Source organism: Ascidiella aspersa, chromosome 8, assembly GCF_963924565.1.
Source record: "Ascidiella aspersa chromosome 8, kaAscAspe10.2, whole genome shotgun sequence".
NCBI classification, from domain to species: domain Eukaryota; kingdom Metazoa; phylum Chordata; class Ascidiacea; order Phlebobranchia; family Ascidiidae; genus Ascidiella; species Ascidiella aspersa.
In genome coordinates, this window is record NC_139454.1 from 12,643,880 (window position 1) to 12,663,735 (window position 19,856).

The following is a 19,856-nucleotide window of genomic DNA, read 5'->3' on the forward strand; positions in this document are numbered from 1 at the left end:
TCGGTACTCGTCCGACATAACAGTGGTGACCAAGATAATCCATCTGGTCAGGTCAACAAATAGTAATTCCATTAAAAATAAACGAAGCTTTTAAAACTAAAGTAAAGCTAGGCCCCCGTGAAAACGTAACGCTTGCATGTGCTCGTTTTAATTTTCTTATATGACCCTGTTTATGAGGTTAATGGGCATCGGACGGGACGGCTGTCTTGCTTACATATTCGGGTGATGTTTCTTGCGGAATCCTTGAATTAATCTCGAGACACGGAAGCGGACAATTCAAACGTTTAGTTTAAGCCATTTATTATATCACCAATGCATTTGTCTGATATATTCAGTCGAACAACTACAAAATATTCACAGTGACTGGACATACCAACTCCAGCAATAACAAATTTGTGGTAAACTTATTATACCTACTAAAAAGATTGTTTTCAGAAATCATTAATACACTATATAACTTATTTAACTGAAATTGCTTAGAAATAATGCATCCAAAAAACAGGAAAGGCTAAGTTGTGATCATTGTAGTTCACGAATAAACTGCACTCGTACTACTGGCAATGTGAAAGGCATAATGACCTATTTAAATTGATATGTGCTCGTCAGAAGTGGAAGCACAATTTCCCCAAAATATATACTGTGTCTCGTGTTGTGGTAGGATTACTTGTGACACACACACATACACGAAAGCGCTAAAGAGTAGCAATGACACCATAACCCAAAATTAAAATAGGAATTGCACAAATACAAAAAGTATCGTCTTCTGTGAACTCAATTGTTGTCAATTTCTTCGCTTTCAGAAACTTCTTGTTTAAACTGAGCGAGATCATTTTTAAAAACCATATTGTAGTTGGCATGAAGTCTGTTATACCTAGACTTTTCATTATTTTCCAATGAAACACCACCCTGCAATTTTACAATTAATAAAATTATTTAACAAATATGTTCATTGTATATCATGCAGAAAACAATCATACAGTAAAGTTGAGACATGTCAGGGAATTTAGTGTTGTAATCTGCAATACGAAGAAACGTTAAAATTTTCATCAAAAAAAAAAAAGCCTGGGATTGATACGGCGTAAAACATAAGAGATTTATAAATTTGGACATATGAAGAATATATGGATCTAAACAACGCATTGTTTTATAAGATTGTTTTATGACCGAGAAATTTTGACCTAAGAAAATTTAAACTTTGACAACTCTGTCTTAATTTTTTTGGACGAAATTTTTGACCAATTTGGAATAAATTGATTGAAACATATTGTCTTGGCGTCGTCAACCACACGTAACAGTTGAACTACAAGTTAAAAATGATTGCAGAATATTAACAAAGCGTACACCGTATACTGCTCTAATGAGGATATAATATAGTTAAGATGCCGTCGAATGTAATTCAAAATTATTTTTTTTTATGAAAATTTAACTGAACAACATTTCAGAAAGCTGATTATACTTTTTTTATTTTGTAAACCATTTTATGTACATTTTAAATCGATTTTGACTTGAAAATAATTTTGACAAATTTTGACCTGACGTGTAAATTTTGACAAGAATTTGCCTTTTTTGGCAAGGAAAGAATATTCGCCCTAATCATTAGTGTGTAGGCATCGTCAGTCTAAGCGCTAAGTTGATAAAAGCATTTCTTAGTGTTTTGCATATAGTTGATATGTTTATCATATAAAAGCATATTTTGAAACAGAAAAATTAGCAAATTGCACCATTAAAACGAGACATGTCAAACCCTTCAATACATTTTTCCAAACTTAAAATACAGTACTATCTTAAGGTAAAAACGACGCTAAACTAGGGATGTCCAACCTTTCACTATAATGGGCCACAGAAAATAATAAATTAAATTTTATGAGAAATGGCTACATAAAACTAGGGGAGGATCCGTTTTTTAGTGGAAGGGCCATAAACATTTTCAAAGGTGACGTAATAGGTTATGCCATATAGTGATGTCATAAAACAACTAATCTTAAAAACATCGGCGATTCTTGAGCAAACTCGTGCGCACATATGCAAGTAAATCTCAGGCTAATCGCGCAAACCGCATAAAGAGGAGTTCCCATGACCTAACATGTCGTTTACTTTAAAAATTGGCAAAAAAATGTGTTAAAAGTGGTATTAGACTCGATTAGAGTCTCATAAAAACTATGAGATGACGTCAAGTACTGCGCATTTAGGTGGTGGGCCGCACCTAAACATTAGGCGCTGGACATCCCTAAACTAAACCTAACGTTATCAACCAGTGTGCATCATCTACTACGGCGCGGGCATTGCCTTTACTGAAGTATTTAGTCACAGTTTTCATTGTAGTACGTGATGGTCAAACGTAATAAATATTTGGCTTGTCGCCAGGCCTTACAGTTATTTAGTCATTTATGAAAAAAGTTTGGTAAACCCTTCGAACTAGCAACAAAAAACACGTACGCGGTAAGCAGCATTTACATTTATTTTCATGTGCAGTTTGTAAATGGTTTTGACTATTAAACGAATAGTCTAACAAAGCTAGTAATTCATTTAGACACTACTATAGATGTTAAAGTACATATATGTTTCGCCGGAAAAGGCATTGTCAATATATCTTAATTCGAATGAATCATTCATAATGTCTGGGCTGAATTACTAGCTTAGTTAGACTATTCTGCTGTTACTGATCAGGAATTAAGGTCGACATTTATCTTGCAACAGGGTCTAGGTGATTTCCAATATAACACATTCAGTGCAACATCGGTTTTGACTATTATGTATATTTTAACAATATTTTACTAGACGTGCAAATTTTGTAAAAAAAATTAACTTGAAATATTCATACTTCTAATTGGGTTTTCGATCTTAAAATCAGCTACAAACAAGATAGAATATTATCTTCTTTACTTCTGGAGATATTAGACGGCAAAATTTCGAGTTAACTTTCCGTGTTAAAATCCAATGACCTAGAACAAGGATTAACTCACCACAACTTCAACAAGCATTTCTTTAAACTGTTGTGCTTGGTCTCTAGTCATCTGTAGTTCTTCTGGGTCTTTATTCGTTATAAAGTGCACCTCAATTTTTTCTACATTTAAAAACATGTCATAAAAAATGTTTAGGTATTCTCAGGTATGGCCTGATTATAGCGTTAGTAAAGTAAATCACCTGGTGAAGTAAAACCAGCTTTAGCTAGTTCTTGTCCGATGTCCTCTTCAAGTTGTTGAATCATTGGATCTTGTTCATTTTCTTCGTTTATTTCACCAAGCTCAGCATTGATATGTTTAACTTTTACTTTCACGTTCTCTACAAAGCAATATAGGTTAGCTGTAATTGCATAGAATGTATAGCTATTTGGTTTGGCATTGCATGATTAAAAATTAAAAAATCTATTTTAGTTAGGTTTTATGTAAAATTATGAACCTTTTGGTTTACTTTCAAGTGACTGTGCAACAGAAATTCCAAGTGACTGAAAAGCTTTGACAAAAAAATCATCAGGAATTGTATTTTGTATCTCCAAGTATGATGAAATCTCAAACTGAATCTACAAATTTCATTAAAGAAAAAAATATTTTTTTCTCAGTAAAACTATTAAAGAGCGGCACAAAGTCTGTGTACTTACAATTCTTGCCATGTCAGCACTTGGTAAATAATGTAGACGCAAAACAGATTTAGCAACTAGTTTTTCCAGTTGAAGTCTTGAATCTGGAGAGAGTTTTTTCAACCTATTTCTGTCAAAAACAAACATACAAATTTGGGTAAAAAATATTTAAATCCAGTTTTAACTTAATGGATGCAGAAACAAATACACAAACCTTAATTTATTACTTTCTTTACAAACTGTATAAATAATGGAAAGACTCAAAGCTATGTTACAGTTTTCTATCCTAGATAAAATACTTACTCCTCAACAAATCGATTTATAAAATCGAGTGCAGTTTCTTGAGCTTGTTTCTTTTCACTCTCAGATGGATTATGATCCTTGTTAATGTTAACAAACTGTCCTAAAAAATATGTGTACTGAATTTGTTTCATTAACAACAAGAAAGAAAAAATGAATACTAACCCAAAGCAACCTTTTCAGATATTGGTAAAATCTGATCCTAAAAATAGAAACAATGCGTGTCAAACAGTGAGTCAAACAATTATGATTGAGATTAAATATTTACCTTCAAGTCTTCTACAAGGCCTTTAATTCTGTCCCTTTTCTTCTTAAGTAGTTCACTTGCCTCATTGTATGATTGCTTAATATTCTCTTTAAACATTATACAATAACATCTTTAGCGACAAAACAGTGATTATTTAGTTAATTGCATAAATAATTAGACCGGGGGTATATTTCAAGGGTTTAGTGTAATTTCATTTCCCTTTTTTATTTTTTGCCCTAAAGTGCAATAAAAACAGTTTTAACTACAAAACTTAACCAAAAAAAACAAAGTTCATAAAAGTTAACTTTCCTACTTTTATGTTGTACAACATATCGAGAATATTTGTCTTCAGTCAATAGCGGCTGGCAACTTATAGCAATAGACTTTGATGTAGATAGAAGTCGAGTGTGAGGGTGGAGACAAATTAAATTAGTTTTCACAATCACAACATAAGAGCATGTGGATGGTTCATCAACTCGCTCAATGTAAGGAACGCTGGCTGACTCGTCACAGTAATACTAAAAAAACATGAATGCAGACACATTGATAAACCTTCACTAAACAAGGTTGTAGTTTACCCTAATTTATGTTTAATTATTTTTTTACACTCAGTTGAACAATTGATTTGTATTTTCATAATAGTACTTATTTAGCCATCATTTAAGTATCTGGACAGTGAAAAGCAGGAAAAAGGGTTAAAGCCAAGAGATAATAATACATAGACACTTTAATTGTTTATAAGTTGTGTTGGTAGTTTTATATTCTAAGCAAAAAAATCTAACGATTCTGTAAAGTTGAAAATTACCTTTGTACAATATATAAAAACAAAATAAAATGCTTTGGTTAATACTATCTTTCAATAATTGGGTTATGCTGTCACATACCTAACAGCAAATTTTTTTAGTTAGGACAGGACTCTCACTCTTGATATTCGACCACTGTTTAGTAGGATAAACTAGTGACCTATAAAGAATATAATTTTGCAAAATTCTAATAGATTCTTGCTAAAAATTGAGGACCAATGTGTATTCTTGTACAAACAATCATTAAAGGGTGTTTTGGAGTGCCTGAAAATAACTGGCATCACAGATAAAACACTTTTTATCAGACTGGGATTGATATGCAAGCCTTTTAAAAAAAAGTGGTATGTTAAGCATTCGAGATAAGATGAAAAATATTTTTTGACATGTTTGTCAAAACATGTTCCACTCAACACATCTTGTTATAACGCTAAACATAGTTTGTCCAAAACTGCAGCCCCAAATTGAACGTTGACACCTTATCAACACCGCTGTGCCTGTTTAACACCTGAAGGTGCTAAATAATGCTCTAACTATAGAAACTTAGACTAATAAAAATTGTGTCGCCACACCTTTAATGAGCGATGCTTTAATTAAAATGAAAATTAGCAAAACTTTCTTGTAAACTACTAAATTTAAACCATTATTTAAAACGGCTGTAAGTTTTCTTTTCTGTATATCAATTTATTTGTTTTCTTTGTATCCTTTTACTATAAATTAGCGAATTTATTAAATTAAGTAAAAATACAATACAGAAAATTGTGGGATGGGAAATTTGTTGGAGATTGCTAGATGAAGCATAGGTCAAACAAAAGACAAAGAGCCTCATGTCTGTTAGCTTGGAAAATATGAAGCACCTTTCCTTGTCATGGCCTGGTTAAAATGCAAACTGAGTAGGTTTGTGTCGAAAAATTTTAAAGATAAAGGCAAAACAGTAATATAGAAATATTAAATACCTCTGTTTTTCTCACTTAAATAAACACACAAATTAGCAATTCAAGTGTTATAAAACCACACTAGGCAACATAAACATTAATCACCAATAACACACAAGGCACCTGGTATCCCATTACAAGTATGCTGTAATCGCTCATCAATACTACTTCAGATCATGTTACAACATAGCCATTGTGAATAATATATCATGGCTTAGTCACTATTTACAATAAAGGTTTTAATAAATAAACTTTTCAGTGCAATGATGTTGATAAACCTTCCAACATTTATTATAGATGTTCCAACCAGGGGTCCATGGATCCACATGAGGTCCATGAACCGAGAGGGGTATTTTTGTGGTCCATAAGCTTGAATGCGTTTAAGAATATGTATATTACAAATCGTAAAACCAAACTACCCATCTTGCATCCTGGCTTAGTATACAAAAGCAAACTAAGAGTGCAATTTTCCCTGCATATCATTTGACTCGGACTTTACTAAAGTACAATGAAAATGAGTTGGGCTTAACTCGGTAAACTGACAGTTTGCACTGGAATTGACAGGCTTTAAGTTATAAATGATGTCTTGCAATTACATTATTTTATAAATGACTAAACTTTACCAAAGACCCAGGCTTTAGATCATTTAAAAATAACTTAATTAACAACACTGGGTTTTTATTCTTTAGGGAAACTCTCGAAGCTGACCAAATATTGTAAAGCTTTTTATGTTACTGCTAATATCAATATTTAGTATAGATGTGAAATTACCAATCTCCTATGTTCTTACAGACAAATATGCTAGATTATTTTATAGGAGAAACACTTGCAGGTGATATGTTAAACTGTATTAATCTAGGGATATGCAGCCTTGAGCAAAACCACAAAATGGTCTATTACACAAAAAATGTGGGGAACGACTGATTTAGCAGGTTGATTCTAATGAAAGCAAAATGGTCTAATTCTGCATAGAAAAATGTGGTCTAATACGACAACAAAAATAGTAACTACCCAGGCAAGTTATTCTGCATGCGTAACACTTTGTATTATACACACCAAAAAAATAATGCAGTTTAAGAGCCGCAATAAAATAGGTAAATAGTCACAATATGGTCACACTGCTTAAGCTTATGCGCCATTATAGTCCCAAACAGGCTTTTAGGTCATAGCCTTGGGTGTGATTTGGGCAATTTTTGCACAAAAATGCAGTGTGTAAACCTTAACTTCCACACACTACCAACTATAGAATAGGTTACAGTTATCAAGATATATCTTTTCTTTTTTTACCTACCCGGACTTCAGTTTCTCTAAAATGGTTGTGTATGTCACACTTTGTACCGTTTTTATATAACTGTGTGTGATACTTTTGCAATTTGTTGTGTTTAAATTGCTTTTTAGGTTCACTGTTCCAATCAAAATCAGATTGGTATTTCCCCAAATCAATCACATTGTCATTCAAAACTCCGTCTGCCAAAAATAATATATTTAAAAAGTTATTGTAGTAGTAAATATGTTATTTGGCACAATAATTGCACTTCATTCCATTCCCTGCCACTATCAATAAATGCCCTTACAACTTGTTTGCTGAAATCTTCTGATTGTTTGCCCAAAATATCTAAAATATCAAGCAACATGCTAATCTTTTTTTCCCTAATCTACCATGCAACCGCCTAACTCAGTTCACAGAAATCAATGTTCCGAAACCCAAGTCCATCTTTCCAATTAGAAAATACCTAGCTTTTTGTTAAAAGTATATTGAAGATAGGCAACATAATTATATAACTAGAAAGTATGCACTAAACAGTGTTATCTTCAACTACTTTCCAAATAACCAATATCAGAAAGATTGCGGAGTATTATTTCTTTTTAAAGTATAAATTGACCAAAAAACAAATAATATTATTGTAGGTGGCAAAAGTTGTACTTGTAATTTAGCACAGTTAAAGTTAGTGATTGCACACTAAGTGGTTTTGCTCGCTGGCACCTGACAGGAGTGTAGTGACACCTGTGCTTTCTTTGCATATTATGGTTGGCTTTTGCTGGACGCTTATTGGCTCTTTTTGACTATTTTTTCCTATTTATGATGTCATTAAATCACTATTTTATGACGTTATTATTCATTAAACATAGGAAAATTCCCTTAGTTGACGATTCGGAAGCCTCCCTACTTTGGATACACATCTAAGTCTTTTACCAGTTAAAATTAAACTGGTAAATACTATTTACCCTGGGCAATACCGGGAATTTCATCTAAATTGGGTACCAATATGGCAGCTGAATAGGGTTTTAAAGGTCATACTGACTTAAGTGGCCTATTGACAGGTGCTGGTTTTCTAGTTACGGAATTAGCAGTTAAAGTGATGAACTGGATGAGAACTGAATAGTAGAACAACTGCTGCAAATGTGATATCAAGAATCTTAAAGTACAATATTGGCCTTGCCAGTAGGGATGTTCAAAGTAAAATATTGAATTTAAGTTGGATTTGAATACGGTATCCAAATTAAATTGGATTCAAAATGCAAATTTGCCATTTATGTCACGTAATTAAATCCGCTATAATTTATTTGTTAAACTGCAGAAAGTTTGGCCTTATTGTACTTATTGTACACCCATGCAATGCAAAGTCAACATTTTTTGGGCCCAATACAAAATTTTGAAGCATAATGGTTGGAAGTTGTAGTAAGAATATCAAATCCCATAAATAAGTAGGTAATGATACCTACTTCGGTAAAGGGCTTTTATATTCTTACTATGTCACTTAAATGTTATTGTGTAAGTTTCATACATGTAATGCTAGGTGCATAGATTTCACAATTTCTTTTAAAGGCATTTAAGATGCAACCATAACATTCAACTGTAAAACGCATAAAGTACACTTAAGGTTTTTCAACTTTGGGCCAACATTCAGTGAGGTTACTTACACCACAACGTGATTGTTAATTAATAGTAATAATGCATTACTGACGTTGTGACCAAAATAACTTTGTATTCTGCCTAGTTAACAGATCATGGTAGTGGTAAATTAAAACTAAAACACAACAATGTCTTACAAAAAAGACAATTTTTGTAAAGTTTATTGTGTTGCATTGCTTTTATATAATACAGCCAAACAAATTAGTTTGGGCAACAACAGGGTGTTGTTTATGTTTTATTTGATGTGTAGTTGTGCACAACTTAAATAACTGCTGTAAATGGCAATTGTTTAGTATATATTAAGTTGTAATTTAATTTTTCGGTCACAACATGGATATTAGATACATTAGCAAATGGTTGTTTTGTTACTAAAGAATATGTGTTATGTTTGTTCACTAAAAGTATATTATAGCTAATCCACCGAAAATAAACATATTAAGTAAATATAAAAAATATATATAGGATTCATTATTCTGGATTTGTTATTCTAAATTTGAAAGCTATTATTGTAAAATACCTTGGGATTTTACTTAAAAAAATTTCTATTATCAGTTGAAAAGTTTCAGGTCATATGTTATCCTAATTGCTTACCATCACTGTGATACTGTTTGATCGATTCTCCATAACATAGTTCATAAGTCCACCATCCTTTAGATTTTTTTAAACAAGCACCGTTTTTCAATGACTCCAAAAGCAAACTGACTGGATATTCAACAGGTAATCTTCGCTCCTGTCATAAAATTAAGAAAGTTATTTTTTATGTTTGGTGCAAATTATTTTATTTACATTTTGTTATGAAACTGTATTTGCTTCACTATTAATTAATATGACTACGACTGCATAGAAAACCTGTGTTTTTTAAATTGACATCTTTAAAAGTATGAGCTGAAACACTTTAGGAAGGAAACTCACGCAGACAATAAAATGTAGAAGAAAGATTCTTGTTTTATAACACACTAGACGAAATACCCGGCGTTGCCCAGGTTGAATAGAATATTTACCAGTTATTTTAACTGGTTAAAAATTAATTACACCACAATAATCACCATAATGTACGAAGTGTATCCTGAATTTAATGAAACAATCCGACATATTGTGGGCTCTATCACTATTGCACATTACAGTGTTACATGTTAAACTGCTGGCCTCATGTCATAGCCCATGATTATGGAAGGTAAATGTGGTAATCAGAATATACCCAAAAAGTAATGTTACGGATAGCGTAAGAACTTCGTAAGACGCATAAATGCAAACATAATTCTGTAAAGTCATAACAAATTTGCTGATGATTAAACGTTTGCACTGCGTGTCACTAAATAGAAAATTCAAATCATGTGATGTGTTTCAGGTAATGTCATATCATGTGTAGGGATGTTCAAAGTGGAATCCCAAGGTATTCTAGAGTAATAGGTTTTGAATCTAGAATAACGAATCCAGAATAGCGAGTCCTAGTATATTTTTATTAAATTATTTAACCTCGATTTTGTTTGGGGAAGAGATTAATCTTAATCTACCCCACAGAGCCCACAATCACAGCAATAAATCGCCCAAACAATTTTCTAACATGTGTACATTATAATAAAAAAATCTCCAATATGTTTAACATTCTTAACAACTTTCATTTGAAGCAGTTGTGTAAGCTGTAATATGTCAACTGTCCAGGTTGTTGAAAAAACTTCTATTTTTGCCAATAGTGAGTACAATGCAACACTGCACACAGAAGTCTTAAGCAATTCGGTCCTGTTTTTTCAAGCATTGTTGGGTCTTAAGGCTTATTTTTTTACTAACGTGATATGTTATGCAGTCAAATAATGTACTGCAAAGAATACAAAGTTACTATTCACTTAACAAATTCTTGACAATTACACTGCGCATAACTGCATAACCTCGCTGAATATTGGCCTAAAGTTGACTTTAAGTAACTTAAGTTACATTTAAAGCAAGCACTGTAAATTGGTCGCCGCAGCGACAGGCCAATTTTACCACACGCGTTTGTGCAATTAGGCGCAACAATCCGCGGTAAAACATTAAATTATATCGGTTCCAATTACCTGAAATAAATGGCAGAATTGGATTCGATATTCTACTTTGAACATCCCTAAATGTGTCTAACAAAAAAGATTAACCTAATGCCTCCCCACAATCAGAGTAACACACCACAGCCTGTGTGAAAGCGGCATTAATGGAATGGCGTGTTTAATTATGCGATTTATGTGATCTGCGCGGCTCTAAAGATCTAATTCTTGGTGTCGGTTTTGCAAGAAGTCGCAAGCGCGCCCTCTGTATTTAACATGCAAACAAAGTATAATGCTGTGTAATGTTTTTGATATGGTACGACTAAATAATCGACTATATCACACGTCACTTGGGTGTCATACATCTTTTAAGTAACGAAACCCTGTAACATTTGTCAATTGAGAATAACTCTCAGATGTAAAACTTTAGGTTGTAGCAGCAATTGTTTAGACCTGCTTGATAGCGTGATATACATAATCCCGGTGCTAAACTGCGCCAAACCTGAGAAAAATCCTCATTGAAAAAACAAATGCTTACTGATAAACTGCAGCAAGTATTGCGTGGTTAAAAACGGTTTGTTGTAGGTGTCCGTGTAGGTTTCCTGATGTTTATATAAAGTATGTTTAAAAAAGTGAAAATTGCGAAACCTTTGCACTAAACGCCTAATTAAGCTGCCCAACGTCAGACAAAATATGTAGCGACATTTATCGATCCAGAATTGCAAACAAACGCCTTAAAGTTGGTCACCCGTGACCGGTTTGCGACGGCGCTCGCTTGAGATGCAAGACTTTCTCTCATAGAAAGAAACAAATTTTTTTCTGTCTGGTAGCACACAACTTTCTTTCTATTTTTCCCACTTGCCCGGCGACTCACTTAAGAGGGAGCAAAATGAGCCACGGTTGCTCTGTCTGTCTCCCTAAAACGCGAACATGCTGACGACCGACTGCCGACTCACAAACTTTCCATTTTATTATGTTTTAATGATCTTAAGACTCTTTATAAAAACAGATATAAAACATAAAATATTTGATTAAAATTTTACACAAATACATATTTCGCCTTATAGGTATCATCAGTTTCTTAATTGGAATGATTTATTTTATATTTTATATCTGTTTTTATCAACAGTCTTGAGATCTTTAAAAGTATGAATCGATTTTAGGATTTTCTAATAAACAATAAAAAAAAGAAACCATTAAAAATTAAATAATAAAACGGTTAAAACCAGGGTAATTTTCTACAACTGATAGCCTATTTAATGATTAAAAAGTTGCACACAGGCTGTGTTAGTATATTTGGAATTTCTACTAGAAAAATCAGGTATCTTGACAAGAATATTAAATTTAGTTTTGTTATTGTGATAGCTGACATAGGAGTTTTAAATTGTGCTAAGGTTTAACATTTGAATAAAACATGTGACCAAAAGTATTTTTTTCTCCTATAAAAAAAGTGTTACAACTATAAAAAATGATGATCTTAAAATAACTGTGCAGGGTCCCTAACTTCCTGTTTGTATTGTAAGGATTTAGAATCGAAAAATAATCCTAAATTCAGTGATGTAATGTATCATTGAAGGCAAAATCACAGATTTAAGACACAGCAAACCTCAACAAGCTTTTTTAACTTAAATTTTATAGCTAACATTTGCCAGGAGTTGCTCAACTTAGCAGACATTACAGCACAAATACAGTTCAATTTCCTTGAATTTTTTTCTTCTATCTGAACTTTTGCAAGATCCAATTCATTAAGGTTTACAAAAAGATAATAAACTAGACGGGGTTGCGGTTGTTGTATATTTTGTCAGGGGGTTTATTTTCAGGGCTTAGTGTTTATTTTCAATTTTTACTTTATTTTATTTTTTTTTTTATTTATTTTTTTTTTTAATATTTTGTATTGTGTACTTTATATTATATATTATGTTTTCTATTTTCCTTAACTTGTTTCTGCAAGCAAAAACAGATATGGGCCGAAAACTTCCCCACTTAACTTATGCCTTTGATGCGAAAGGGGTTCAAATATGGCGTAGAATTTGGGGAATGATCAAAACATATATTTGATAAATAGAATTTACGTAGATATTGCGTATGGTCATTTTATTAAATTTTGACCAGCTTACGTGTTTGAAAAGCAAATATTATTATTCTCTTAAAGACTAAAAATGGTTTAACGCCTATGGTTTGCTATACTTTTGCAAACTTTTACTCAGTAATTTTTTACCATGGCTTGGGCCGAGCAATCACTGTTAAAACAGGCTTTAAATCTGTAGTTTTAAACAATATGAAAAACACTATTATGTTCTCAATACGCAAACTATTAAATCGAAAGTTTTGCTAGATGTTTAGGCCTGATGTTGGTAGTATGCTGGTTGGAGCAAGATGCACAACAGGTGCTAACAGAGAGGCGCATACTGCCTTAAGATTTCGCATTTAAACTTGCGGCGGTAAATACACCCTATTGACACTTAATTATTAGTCGAAGCTTATCGCGAAGTAATTGGTCGCCCGAAAAAAAACTAACGCCGCATTGAAAGCAAGCATTATAAATGAGTCGCCGATATTCCGCTTTGAACATCTCTACTCGCAATGCTTCCCTCCGTTAATTGTACGGTGGGTGAAACTTTATTCACGGCCTTACCTCTTTGTGTATTACCGCGACAATACGATGAAATACGATTTGGAGAATATTGGAAAAATCGTATTTGGAGAATATTTGCTATTTGCACCTGTATAGTATGTTACTCCAATCCAACATATCAACACACAATTTTTAGTTGTGTAGGCCTGGTGTTGATATGTTGGATTAGAGTTGCCACCAGATTTCGCATTTAAATTTGCGGCGGTAAAATAAGTTATTTCTGAACAGCATTAAGTAATTTTACTAAGGAGAAGCCTCGTTTTAAAATGCAAGTCGCACGAGCCCAGTTTAGGACGTGCCACTTCGCACAATGAAAGTCTCACGCGCGGGACAATAAAGCATAGCAGGAGGTGAGTCGCTTCTTCACTTCACAAGCTGGACAAAGCAAGCGAATGTGAACGAATTCTGTATAAAAGTTTTTCTGCTGTTAGATGGCAGTCGTTAGCTAGAAGGAGCTAAAACGCAATACTTCAGGTTTTTGCCCCCCAAGTAAAGGCCCCTGGGGGTGCAGCCTCATAAACTTCTACAAAGCACCTACATACCACTCTACGCCATGTCTGAAAATTTGAAGGTTCTACGATGTCTACTTTTTCTATAAAGCTTCGGACAAAAATCGGTCTGAAACATACCATAGGAAACCATAGGAAAACAAAAAAGAATAGCGGCAAAAACAAGATATGTCCCGAAAATAAATTTTCGGCCCATATAATTTTAGTTGTCGTCTCAATAAACAAACTGATAAAAGAACAAAGCAAATAGTTATAAACTTTATTTATTTTTTAAAACAAACCTTTGGGTCAGCATTATCGGCCATAATCCTTGCCTTGTCAGGCAATTTACAGAAATAAAACTGTCCATGCTTTGATGGTAGACTCAAACCTTCAGATAAATTTACCTGCAAAGTTATTCAGATATCTTTTATAAGAAGTTCAAACTTATTTTGTCTTGTATTGTAAAGGATTACCACCTAACTAGTAGCATCCATGTGTAAAAATACAATGCAAAACACATACAACTTTAGAAAAACTTAAACCCATAATTAAGACTAAGCACAGTTGCCTTGTATTTTACCTCTGCCTCATTGACCGGTTCATGTAATATATCAATTCCATATTTTAATTCAGTCAATTCTTCCACGTTGATAAAACAATAAAACAGTTTACAATGACTTAAAACCAAGAGTACAACCAAGGTAAAGAATATGTCCATTCTGCAAAAAGTATTGAATCAAATATCATTAGTATACCAGTTCATATGCACTTTTCTATACCAAGTGTCTGTAATATTTCTAGACACTGATATAATTAGATTATCAAGCCCTTATTTTCCATATGTTAAAGTGAAGCAGAATTGAGAACTGTGATTGTAAATCACAATAAACTGGCACAGTTTTGTAATAATGAATTCAAATGCACATGTCAGGGAATGGTCTTATTTGAAAGTGTTTTATTACTTTAGTTGAGTTTTTATGATAAAAAGACCTGGGCCACTACAATTTCCAAATTTAAATAGCTTAAGAGTAATTATATAAAAAATATTCAAAATTTTTAGAAGTTTCTGCAAAGTTTTGGGAAATATATAATTAAAGTATACCACTCACTAATCAAAATCAGCCTTAGTTGTAATAAATATTAAATTTACAATGCAAGTGAGTAAGGAGACAGTTGTGGTAAGAAACTAATATAGAAGTGTGTTTAAAACTGTTAAGCATCTTATTGGTGATGAAGTTATGTAATTTAAGGTATTGTAATCAGTATCTTCTTTATATCCTTATATGTTACACTGTGATATTTTGAGCTGCTTGCTAGAGTCATATACCTACACGGTACGTGCACATGTATAAGACTTAGGCAGCCGTCGGCTTTCGCCTTAAGAGCCAGCGCCTGAGCGCCTACTGAACTACCCTGCTACTAATCGGGTGGTACTAAATACCAAATGGTACCGAATGGAACCGAAAGGTACCGTATTGAACCCATTGTAACTCGTAATAGAAACACTAAATACTGAATGGTACCGTATTGAACCTAATATAACCCATTGTAACTCGTAGGAGAATCATTAAATACCGCATGGTACTGAATGGTACCGAAATACCGTATTGAACCCAATAGAACCCATTGTACTTCTATTTAAAAACTCATATTTTAAGTAAAAAAGCTGTGAGATATATTGATCGGGAATTGCTAACAAACGTAAAACTTTAAGATTGGCACAAAACAGATTGGCCTAATCCCGGTACAAAACTGCGTACAATGTAAGAATAACTCAGTTTGGAAACGAAAATTGCTTACTGTTGAAACCACAACAACAAACACGTTATTTTTGCAAACTCTGTATTTTTGCAAACTCAGATGGTCGGAATCAGGCCTAATACAACATTTAACCTTACATCCCAAAGTATATCACTAACTCTCCTAGTAATTGTGACTCAACCCAATTTCTAACCCCTACCGTTAACCCCCACTAACCCCAAACAGTAGTGAACAATCTCGTGTCAAAACAGTGGTGCCCTAACGGCGCTGGTCAAACTAGGGCGTCAAACGTTGACACTAAAACGGCCGAAGCCAGAACGACGGCCCGCGATCGTCCGTTACCCTCCCCTTAAGGTATCGGGCGTTTCAGCCATTTTATGAATTAAGGGTTTAGGTACGTCCTATTCAGACAATTTCGATCTTATTCTGTCATGGATATTACTATGATTATATAGATTTTTTGTGCTTAAGGTATTGTTACTTTGTAGGTCTTATTGTGTGTTCCGCTGCTACGTTGCAAGAGAAAACAGTGCAATATGAGCCCTCTTAAGCAAGAGGCATCACAAGACTCTTGAATAGAAAGAAAGTTATTTTTTTGTAGGACATAAATTAAATGATTCACTTTTCAAGAAATGGCCACGAAGCAATGATAAGAGCGCGTTTCAAACGAGCGTTATTGCAATACTTTTAGAAAGCGTCATTGCAATTTTCACTTTTAAACAGTCACTTAAAGCTTAATCACTTCTTATAGTATGTTTAACAACTAACAGATAGCCAAAGTTTGCAGTACGGTATATCGCGTTTAATCAGGCGGTTTAACAATAATCACTAGGGCGATGATTTTGACTTAATTATAAATTTTGATTCGGTAACATTCGGTATTAAGTAATTTTCCTACGAGTTAAAATGGGTTCTATTCGGTTCCATTAGGTGCCATTCGGTATTTAGTGATTCTCCTACGAGTTACAATGGGTTCTTTTCGGTTTTATTCGGCTCCATTCGGTATTTATAGTGATTCTTATACGAGTTACAATGGGTTCTATTCGGTTCCATTCGGTACCATTTGGTATTTAGTGAGAATCCTACGAGTTACATAGGTCCTGTTGGGCTCCATTGGATTCCACTCGGTACCATTCGGTGCCTACCATTCGGTACCTACCGTTCGGTACCTATACCATTCTGTATTTAGTACGGTAGGCCTAATTCTCCTACAAGCTACATTAGGTTCTATTGGAATCTTTTGGGTTCCATTGGGGTCCATTCGGTATTTAGTGATTATTCTATGAGTACTATTGGGTTCCAATCGGTACCATTCGGTATTTAGTACCACCCCTACTAATCGAGTAATCGGCAATCGCTAAATTAGTGCACAAGCGTAAAAGATACTTCAATTTTAAATTGTGAACACTATGACAAATATGAATGACGTCGTTATTTCGGGGACTTTTCCTTCAATTTCTAGCACTTTTATCGTCAACAATCAACAAAAAAACTTGTTGTCCTTAGTTTGTTTAAAAGACAAAAAATCCCCCCAAAAAACAAAACATTAGTACTTTTCCAAAAATATTATAATATTTATAATATGGGAAGGTTTTGACCGTTTTATTGTGGAAAAAAATATAGCAGATTATTTTGGTGAACTAGCAAAAAAAATTTTCGACACTTTAGAAGAAACACATTACAATATTAAAACATTTTTTTAGTATACTCCACTGCGTACTGCATGAAAAGTCACCAGGTTTTGTCACGCATGAGTAACACTAACACGATTGTTGTTTTATCGTTATGGTTGGGAAAACATTTTTAGGAATTACAATGCAACAAATCTAAAGCAGGATAATTTATCTCTTATACAAATCCACTATCTTTGGGTTCCCAGCCATGTTGGTATTGCTGGGAATAAAATGGCAGATCGCCTTGCAAAAATTACTACTGGTACTAGTACCAGTCAACAACCACGAAATGATGGTTGCATTTTAAAAACGGCCTCGTACAATCTCTGGCTTTCTTTCACTTATGTACGTGAAAAGTTATGCAAAAAACAAAACAAAATAATACCGCATACCACAACGTGAATTGTTTGGGTTAGGGTGAGAGTGGGTCAAGTAATATTATGTTTATTATTAATAATAACTTGACCCACCCTCAACCAAACGCTTACCCGCAACCAAACGCTAACCCGCACCCTAACCCAAACAATATGCGTTGTTGTATGCGGCATTTGAAGAAAGTTTTTTTTTTTATTAATTTTTACGTACAATAGTGAAAGAGCGCCCAATCTCTCTGTAAGTGAGACGAAAAAACGAATTAAAGAGCACTGTTCTGACCTATGGAATAAACAGTATAGGTCAATAAAAACTCGAGGACAATACAAGATTTGGTTTAAGGATATTTACACTAGTGGAATTAATTTGAAATCTATAAAAAACATTTGGCGGTCTGTCACTGTCACTTATGTACGTGGAAAGTTATGCAAAAAAACAAAACAAAGAAATACCGCATACCACAACGCATATTGTTTGGGTTAAGATGCGGGTTAGCGTTTGGGTGAGGGTGTTTCAAGTAGTATTATGTTTATTATTAATAATAACGCTTGACCCACCCTCACCCAAACGCTAACCAGCATTCTAACCCAAATAATTTGCGTTGTGGTAAGCGGTATTTAAAGACTGTTTTTTTATTAATTTATACGTTCATAACTGAAGGAGCGCCAAACATTTTTCAATGATGTATAGAATTTGTACAGGCCATAGCAAATTAAACTACCATCTGTATAGGATTGGATGCCACCCAATTGGAATGTATGATTTTTGCCACACTCAGAAACCACTGAACATTTTCTAGTTTATTGCAAGGGATACTATAACATTAGAAATAATCTTAAACTATTTTCTAACAAGCTAAATGTTGAATATAACTTAAAGGACCTCTTGCCTAATGAAAATAGTATTAAGCTACTAACTGAGTTTGTTATAAACTCTGGTTGCAGATTGTGACTAATCGAATAACACAATTTATTTTCTTTTTCAGTTTAGACTGAAGGTTGGTTTTCAGCTAGGTGCAAAATTGACCCGGTTGGTTGTCTATTGCACCAAATAAACCCAAACAAACAAACATAGTATTAAGACCAACGCCCAATAAAGTCAAGGGGGGGTTAGTGGTGGTCGTGGGTAGTGCGTGATTACGTGTGTATATTTCAACAGGTGATACATGACCAGCGTACTATCTTAACTCCACTAAACAAACTCATTGCATTTCAAAGTGCATACTGCCAGGTCGCTCATAGATTTATTGTACATTCACATAATTCAGCATAGTTTGCTTCCAATGAAATAGCTTACAGCATAGTAAAAACATGTGTTGCCAGTAAGGGGTGCATCGTTGACTGGTTTTCAGTAGAATTCGGACACAACTAACGTTGCAGTAAAAGCGAATGCGTTTTTGGATTAACTCACCAGTTAATGAGCAAGATGCTGGGAAAAGAAAATATGCCAGAACGTGTGGTTAGATATTGTGTTAGGGTTAAGTATGAGAGTTAGTGATGAAGTATAGGAGTGGTGACTGGTAAAAGGTTGTATGTGCCTTATTCTGGTCATTTAGGTCTTCTTCCGACGGATTTTGGCTTTCCATTTGATAAATTATTTACACTGATAGATACCAGAGTGGAAAATTTTGCATGGAGAGATAACATTTCTGCCCAAATTTGCGCGACTGTAATAACGTTATTTGCAAAACATGACTAAATATGGAGTACAATGCTGAAAACCGTTAGCGCGACTAAAGTTTTGAGCGATTTTTTGCGCCTGACCACATTTAACGATGATTTTACATCAAATATGTGATAGTATGTGGAAATGCAGTTACAACATCAACAAAAATATGAATAATAATACCACTTTTTGCTTGAAAAGTTTTTTTCAGATGATACTTACTGTCAAAAGTATTAATGAAAAATGGTGTTTATTGTTGTAAATAAATTTTGAAATTTACTCTTTAAGTTACAGCTACAATCAGTTAGGCCTTGTTCATACTTTAAAAACAAGTCCAACATTGTAAAAATCCATCTAGAAATGACTGAGATATTAACAAAAACAAAATGTATATTGCCATCCAGTAGCAAGACTAAAAAGTGTCTTATGTGAAGAATAGGAGACAAAATATGGCTGTTTAAAGGCAAAGAT

General features: G+C 33.7%; 1 protein-coding gene across 1 annotated transcript; it reads right to left on the reverse strand.

Annotated features, from left to right (window-relative positions):
• Positions 1–289: 289 nt before the first annotated feature.
• LOC146136192 (uncharacterized) lies at positions 290–15,178 on the reverse strand. The gene is made up of 13 exons (XM_083395491.1): positions 14,495–15,178; positions 14,214–14,318; positions 9,365–9,503; positions 7,151–7,326; positions 4,438–4,642; positions 4,146–4,231; positions 4,043–4,079; positions 3,881–3,980; positions 3,599–3,707; positions 3,400–3,520; positions 3,145–3,282; positions 2,964–3,064; positions 290–906 (listed from the first exon to the last, which is right to left on the reverse strand). The coding sequence occupies exons 1-13, from the start codon at positions 14,630–14,632 to the stop codon at positions 772–774; spliced, it is 1,590 nt and encodes a 529-aa protein (XP_083251617.1). The 5' UTR covers positions 14,633–15,178; the 3' UTR covers positions 290–771.
• Between the last annotated feature and the right edge of the window lie 4,678 nt (positions 15,179–19,856).